Genomic DNA, 8,173 nt, shown 5'->3' on the forward strand with positions numbered 1-8,173 from the left:
TGACAGAGAGGGCTCCCCTACAGGTACAGGCAAGACTCAGTTCGAATGACAAAACTGGGATCTATGCAGAGGCTGAGACAGACAGACAGATGCCTGAGAGCCCTGCAGACAGAGGCTGAGAAGACAGACAGATGCCTGGGAACCCTGCAGATGGAGGCTGACAGACAAACAGAATCCTGGGAGCCCTGCAGACAGATACTGAGACAAACAAATGCTGGGGGATTGGGTTGTGGATCGAGGAGGAGGTGGAGCCTTAGAGGTGAACTCAGGCTGGAAAACAGGATGGACAGCACGGAGCTGGACCAAGGTCCGGGAGGACAAGGAGGATCGGTGTAGCTCACTGGGTGCTGGATGGGTGCTAGGCCTGCTGGGCCACAGGAACAAGGGCAGGAACTCCAACACGGAGAAGCAGATTGGGAGGAGTAGCCCGGGTTGGGTGTGTGGAGGGCAGTGGAGGGGCCGAGGTGGCCATGTATACGAGGGCAGTCAGGGAGCCGGTCAGCAGGACCTTCCCTGACACTGCCCCTTGGAAGGCTTCCCTGCAGTTGGGTGGGTGGGGTGGACTCAAGGACGCCTGGGTCTGAGGAAATCAAGAGCAGGGTCCCAAGACACTCTGGGCAGAAAGTGTGGTCAAAGTCCCCCTCCCCGACACCACCCCAAAGCAGGGCCTGACTGGGGGAGTTGGTCCCAGGGTGGGACCTGGCTCAGAGGCCATAGAGAAGGTGGGCAAAGCAGGCCCCACAGCCTGGCCAGGGTGAAGGACCAGATGTGACACCCACTCAGGGGAGGTAGGAGACTTGGCCACACGGATTGTCTGAAACTATCTGGGGGAGATATGGGGAGAGGGAGAGCCTGGGAGACGCCAGGCAGTGCTGGCTCCTGTGGTTAGGGCCCAGCCAGCCTGAGGCCAGGCCTGGTAGGTGAAGCCACAGCCAAGCAGGTAAAATTGGAGATGCCCCAGACCGGGGCCTATTCTGGGGCCTGCCAAGGAGGAAGCCATGACACAGAGGTGTCATGAGGGGGCCGGGCTTGCTCCTCGGGGTTCAGCACAGGTGTGCTCTTCAAGAATGGGCACTTGGTTCCTGGGGCGCAGAAGGTCGGGTGTGGGTGTCTGCTCACGGAGGTCCTCCTCTCTCATCCTGCAGCCACTGTCACTGCCCCGTCGGTCTTCCCTCTGGCTCCGTGCCCCACCAGCACTTCCGACTCCACCGTGATCCTGGGCTGCCTGGTGAGCAGCTACTTCCCACAGCCCCTGACCGTGTCCTGGAGCCCGGATTCCCACTCTGGCGTGCAAACCTACCAGCCCTTCCTGGGGTCATCTGGCCTCTACTCCGTCAGCAGCACGGTGACCGTGCCCTCCAGCAGCTGGCCCAGCCAGGTCTACTCCTGCAAAGTCACCCACACACCAAGCAAGACCACGGTGACCAAGAATATTGGTGAGACAGAGGCAGGCTTACAAGCGAGAGCCTCCTAAACCCCCCAACCCCCTTAACAAATCCACAGCAGACAGGTTCAGCGTCACCCTGGGAACCTGGGTACAGGGTCAGTGGTGGCCTCTACCTACCTCACCGAACTACAGGGCTTTGATTATGCCTTCCTGGTGTCCCACTGCCAGATATTAGGATGGGCACAAGCCCGACCCCTATAGCCCTTCCTCTAGACCAAGAGTCGGTGAACCTTAGAACTACTTACAACAGGGAAGAACCCACCTTTGCCAGTCAGGGCGCCCATTTCCATTCCACCAAGCTAATCTCACTCCTGTCTGTCTGCTCTCTGTCCAGTGCCTGGCACCACCAGTGGAGGAACAGGAAGTTGTGAGAAATGCCCCCCATGCACAGGTAAAATGAGCTACGGCCTGGCAACAACAAGTCCAGTCCACTCCTCAAGCCCTCGCGCCTGGTCACTCACTTCAATTCTCCCCACCAGGTGAGGTCCCAGGAGGACCCTCTGTCTTCATCTTCCCACCCAAGGCCAAGGACACCCTCATGATCTCCCGAAACCCCACGGTGACGTGTCTGGTAGTGGACGTGGGCCAGGATGACCCCAATGTCCAGTTCAGCTGGTTTGTGGATGACAAGGAGGTACACACAGCCAAGACGGGGCCAAAGGAGGAGCAGTACAACAGCACCATCCGCATGGTCAGTGTGCTCCCCATCCTGCATCAAGACTGGCTCAAGGGCAAGGAGTTCAAGTGCAAGGTCAACAACGGGGCCCTGCCGGCACCCATTGTCAAGAGCATCTCCAAGGCCAAAGGTGAAGTTTCATGAGAGTAGAGGGGGCGGGCAGCTACTCCCTCCCCCCTGAGAATAATGTCTTGCTACTTTCATCCCCACAGGGCAACCCCAAGAACCCCAAGTGTATGCCTTGGCCCCACACCGAGATGAGCTGACCAAGAACAAGGTCAGCCTCACCTGCCTGGTGAAGGGATTCTACCCCTCCGACATCGATGTGGAGTGGAAGAGCAATGAGCGGCCTGAGCCCGAGGCCAACTACGTGAACACGCCCCCCCAGGCCGAGGGCGATGGGACCTTCTTCTTGTACAGTAAGCTGACGGTGGACAGGAGCAACTGGGAACAAGGAACGACTTACCACTGTGTGGTGATGCATGAGGCCCTGCACAACCACTACACCCAGAAGGCGGTCGCTCGGTCCCCTGGTAAATGAGTGTGGGCGCGCTGCCTCCTCTGCTTTCTGGGGCCCCGGGTGCACATGGAACCTCCCTGTAAATGCCTACTTCCCGCAGCAGATTCACTCTGAAAATAAAGAACCCAGCTCAGTGCTGGGGTCCCGCGAGACTGGCATGGTTCTTTCTGAGGCCCACGGGAGCCCGGTTCTCCCAGTCTAAGGGTCAGGCGGGGCTGGGGACAGTGGTGCCAGTGCTGAGGGAGAGCACGGGGAGCCAGTGCAGGGACAGCTCCTTCAGCAGAAGGGCCCTCTCTGCATCCCACCTCCAACCAGCAACTCCTCTCACCTGAAGACAGTACCAGAGCACAGGGATGCTCCTGGCAGGCGGGCTCCCAGGGCTCCTGTCCATGGGGCCTTGTGAGAGCTCCCCATGGTGGCTCTGTGTCCATGTGGAAGTCCCTGCAGTTAGAGACAGAGCCTTCGTTTCCACTGGTGCCCCATGAACAGATCTCCCCACACAGGCACTTGGCAGCTGTGCATTGACCTGACAGACACTCACTAGGCCCTGAGTTGAGACTCATGGAACACAGGCCCTTCCTGCTGGACGTCCATCTAGCATCCACGATCTCCACGATCCACACACGACACACGCCTGCACCAGCAGTGACACAGCCACAGTGAACATGGCCACACGTACACATGCAAATGCACAGGCACACTCTATTATGAATGGTATCCACGTGTGAGCTCTCATAGACCCACTCACATTCATGCGCACAAAAGCCCACATGCAGCTACATGTACACACAGACATACACCTATACCCATGAACACATGTTCAAATAAATACACGCAAGGGCACATATGAAGTCACCCACATTCAAGCCCACACGTGGGAGGTGCAGGCACACATGCACAAACACACTGGCATGCGGGCACTCAAGAACTGCACGTCAACACTGAATAGTCATCTACACACCCAGGCACACTTACACATACGTAGATACATAGGCACATATCTACAGAGATACACAGACACACGCTTTCTCACATTCAAGCACACACACGCACGTATGCAGGCACAAATACACACAATTATAACCACAAACACATGGAATGACATGTACTCACTGAAGCACCCACTTACACGCATATGCACACAAGTGCCCTCATGAATGCCTGTGCACATAAGAACTCAGACACACACACACACTCAGACACACACACATACACACACACAAACACGTGTGTGTACATACAGACACAAGAAACACATGTGTCCTCAAAAGAACTTGGGTTCACATGCAGGCACACCAGGGGCATGAGCACACACCTATGGGCCTTGCACAGAACAAATGGCATAAAATCTCCACCATTGTCTTGGGGAACACAGTGCTACGATCCAGAAATAGGCTCACCAGCCTCAGCCCACCACCTCCGATGTTGCCCTACCCATTCCCTCTCATGGAACCTGATGAGCCCAGGGGAGCCTGGCCACCTGCAGAGCTGCCAAGCAACTCTCCACACCAGACCTCTAAGCCTTCTCCAGTGGCCAGCTCAGCTGGCCTCCCCAGAGCCCCACACTCATCGCCACCAGCTTGAACTCTCACACGCCTGCCCCTCCCCCCCCTGACAGAATCACATGTCTTTCACCAGCCCTGACACCAAAGGCTCCCTACTCAGCACTGGGCTTCCCTGGGAAGGAGGACTCTCCAGACCTCCTGCCCCCTGGGCCTTCAGTCAAGGGTGGGGAGAGAAGCTAGGAACTAGGTAGAGGAGGCAACTTCAGTGGGCAGGGGGCCTTCCAATGCCCCTGTCAACAGATAGCCCCTTTGTAGCCCTGTCTGTCCCATGCCCATAGCCTGGCCAAGGGAGAGGTGATGTTGAGCTGGAATTGAGTCTAGCCCTGAGTCTGAGTGGGCGGAGACCCAAGATATAGGCAAGGAACTGCCCATTGCACAGTAGCCGAGTATGAGGACAGAGCAGGTCCTTTCCAGAGAGCTCAAGAGCAACCAAAATTGGTTGATCAGGGGGCTCTGCTGGCCCTGACCTTCCCACAAAGGGATTAGAGGGCCACTTTCTTATCGATGAGCCCCTATCAACAGGAAATATCTCACCCCAGTCCACCCAGTACTGAGCTAGCCCCCATACCCAGGGTCACCTCTATTGACCACTCTTCCCCTGTCCAGAGCTGCACCCAGATGAGAGTTGTGCAGAGGCCCAGGATGGGGAGCTGGACGGGTTGTGGACCACCATCTCCATCTTCATCACCCTCTTCCTGCTCAGCGTGTGTTACAGTGCCACCGTCACCCTCTTCAAGGTCGGCATCTCGTGACCCTACCCTACCCCAGCCTCCAACCCAATGCCCCCAACAGGGCCCAATAAAACAGGCTGCCTAACCTGAGAGGGGTGGGCAAAGGGTGGGTCAGGCTTGGAATGCCCTGCTCATGACCACCCCCATGTCCCCCACAGGTGAACTGGATCTTCTCCTCCGTGGGGGAACTGAAACGCACCATCGTGCCAGACTATAGAAACATGATCGGCCAGGCAGCCTAGGGGCTGCTCAGAGAGGAACACACCAGCAGCCCCCGCCTCCATCCTCCCCACGCCACAAAAAGCAGCTCTGCATCCATCCAAGCCCTGTGTTGACCACTGAACCCGCCGCCCTGACCAATCACTGCCCTCGGACCCCGCTGGCTCACCTTATTCCCATCAACGAACTGCAGGACATAGAGCTCTAGACAGCCAGGCTCTATCCTTGAACACCATGTCCAGTGGACCACCAGCACCACTGAGACACCACACTAGGAAGGGTTGGGCCATGGTTTCTTGTGTCCACTTGGATCAAATCAACAGGGCTCAGGCCCAGGGAAGATGCGAAGACTCAGAGACCCTTGGTAGGGACTTCATAAACCAAGGTGGACCAGGAGCACCGACCATAGCGCATCAGGCCCTCTTCATGCCCTGCGTGTCCTTCTGCTGGCCAAGTGCCCCTGGTGGACCGCTGCCCATCCCCCGCCATCGCGTCTGTGGCCCCAGCATGAAGCACTGGTGATGTTCACTGGGGCACAGAGGATTGTCTCTGGCTTGGAAAAGGGGCTTCGCATCAGATCCCAGACTGCTGCGGTGCCCTCAGGTGTGGGGCTCAACCCCATGCACAGATGACCTCAGCTTCCATTGCACAGGACAGCAGAGGGAGCAACAACATGCTGGCCACCTGTCATCCCACAGCTCCATCCGAAGTGCTGACCGCCCTTCCCGGGAAGACATGGCCTGTGGTGAAGGGGGAATCCATGCCAACCAGGCAGGACATCAGATTCCAGTGTCGAGTGGCCAAGCAGCCCCCTTTGAGACACCTGGATACCATGCTCCAAGTGACCAGGGCATGTCCTAGAGGTGACAGATGGGCTTCTGGAAAAGGGGGCTGTGGACAATGAGCATGGGGCTTGAATGTGATGGGACTCCAAGGGCTGTCCTTTGGCCAGCAAAGCCTTGATGGAGAACTGGAGCAGACAAGCCCAGGGGCCACGCTTATCTGGGCTACCTGTCTCCCATCTGGCCTTTGAGCAAATGCTCAGTCGAGTCCTGCCTCAGGCCACCCAGCCGAGTGTTCCTGCTGGAAGAAAAGTGACCCAACTGGAAGGAAGCCATACAGGGCGAGGACAGGTTCATCCTCTATGGAGCTCTATGGAATTCTGTTCCATTTTCTGCAGCCCCTTGCTTGCATCTCATGGAAATATGTTGTCCTGATGTTCGATTCCAATAAAATGGCCTCAGCCAGTTGAGTATATCATGGAGACAGTCTTTCTACAGTGACACACATTGAGTCTTTTGGGGACCAGACCTTTCCGTTAGACCAACCTGGCAATGGGCCCAGCACATCAGCCCTTGCTCACGTCCCTGCACTGGCTTCAGGCTCCCATGCCTCCTTTGCACTGGCAGACTTTCTTCTCCAGCTGATGAGAGACCATCTGGCATGCTCTCCATTTGGTCCAGGGCAGGACAGCCTCCTCCTTTGTTAGAGGGACTGTGCTTTGGTCTGCCCAGTACCTTGAGTGACCAGTTGTCCATCCACTCCTAGGGCACCAGCTGGTGGAGCATAGCAAGCCAGGAACAGTGACACAGGGTCTGAGATGGGTGGTGTGAGGAGCTTTGAGGAGCCTGGGGACAGAGCCCTAGGAGCTGCATGGGAGACTTGTCCCGCTCATCGCTGAGGGACAAGTCATATGCACTACTGGAGGGGAGGGTATGGGTGGCAGAAATCGGTGGAATGGCCAGCAAAGAGCCAGAAAAGGATGGCGTCCAAAATTTCTTGGAGTCACATCCCAAACCAACATCCCAAGGTCAAAGACAAGGCTGGGAGTCAAATCACATAACAGCCAGCTCACTGCCTCATGGTCGTTTTAAATGTCTAAAAACTGATATTGCAAAAGGCAGTTATAATCTCAGAGAGTTGAGACTTAAATAAGCACAATAAACGAGGCAAACAAAATCAGACAGTGCTATAAGAAATGAATGAATTATAGAGATGTGGATGAAGGCCTTAAAACTATTCTAAAAAAACAAACTAGATTGAATTATTAGAAGCCATTAAAAATATTAACAAAAATGATTAAATAATGCCTGACATAAAAACCAATAAAAGGTTATCTTATATATTTCCATATTGATTCTCAAATGACATCTTAGAATATTCCTCACTTTTATTTTAGCATGCTAACCTGTGTGATTTATCCTTAACCATCTTTTCATTTTAGGAATAGGATCCCATTCCTTTAAAAGTGGGCCATAGACCATAGTCACTGCATTTGATATATTAGAAATAGTTAGGCAACTTCCCTTCTTAGAGCATATTATGTCCATCCATGAAAAACCCCTTTCAGATTCTGCTGAACTGACAGCAATTGTTCTGACAAGAATTTTAGCTCTTTGAGCATGCTCAGGAATTGCGTAATTCATTCATAATATTCCATGAGAGTTTGGGACATAAGGCAAAGCTAAAATCAATGACAGCCTGTCATCCTCTGGTTGTTAAACTTTTTCTCTTTACATTATATATATTTTTTGCTAAAGTAAGAAACAGAAAGGAATAAAAATGTAGCCCTTCATCCAAAGTATAACCAATTTTATGAAATGAACAAAGAAATATGACAAACATAGTTCCATCTCATTTTGGGAGACTTATGAATATGATGAACACTAACTATAGGCCCTTAGAATGTAGAGTTATGCAGATGAATGCTAAAAGGGAGTGAGGAAGGTAAATCTATGATTTCCACATTGGTCAACTGGGCAGAGAACCTTAATTACAAGGGCCATTTTAACAACTGGTTTACCAAACTCAACACAGAATTCAGAATAAGTTCTGCCGAATCAGGGAAGACCTGCTAAATCTCACCATTGGTCCCAGGATGATGCAGGTCAATGGACAAAGGGAAGGGATGAGAGGCCAAGGTTGGGCTGAGAACCTCTGAGCAAGAGAAGCCTGGAGGCCTGGTCACCAGAGGACCTGGATTATCCAGGTGGGAGACTAAAGAACAGAGAGTCC

General features: G+C 53.9%; 1 gene segment (V, D, J or C); it reads left to right on the forward strand.

The window, feature by feature from the left end:
* Positions 1–282: 282 nt before the first annotated feature.
* LOC142430576 (immunoglobulin heavy constant gamma 2-like) lies at positions 283–5,181 on the forward strand. The segment is given in 7 exon segments: positions 283–307; positions 1,146–1,459; positions 1,820–1,838; positions 1,927–2,253; positions 2,336–2,656; positions 4,815–4,945; positions 5,098–5,181. Coding segments are annotated over 7 exon segments (1,221 nt in total).
* The last annotated feature ends 2,992 nt before the right edge of the window (positions 5,182–8,173 follow it).

This window comes from Tenrec ecaudatus, chromosome 17, assembly GCF_050624435.1.
Source record: "Tenrec ecaudatus isolate mTenEca1 chromosome 17, mTenEca1.hap1, whole genome shotgun sequence".
In the NCBI taxonomy this organism is placed as follows: Eukaryota; Metazoa; Chordata; class Mammalia; order Afrosoricida; family Tenrecidae; genus Tenrec; species Tenrec ecaudatus.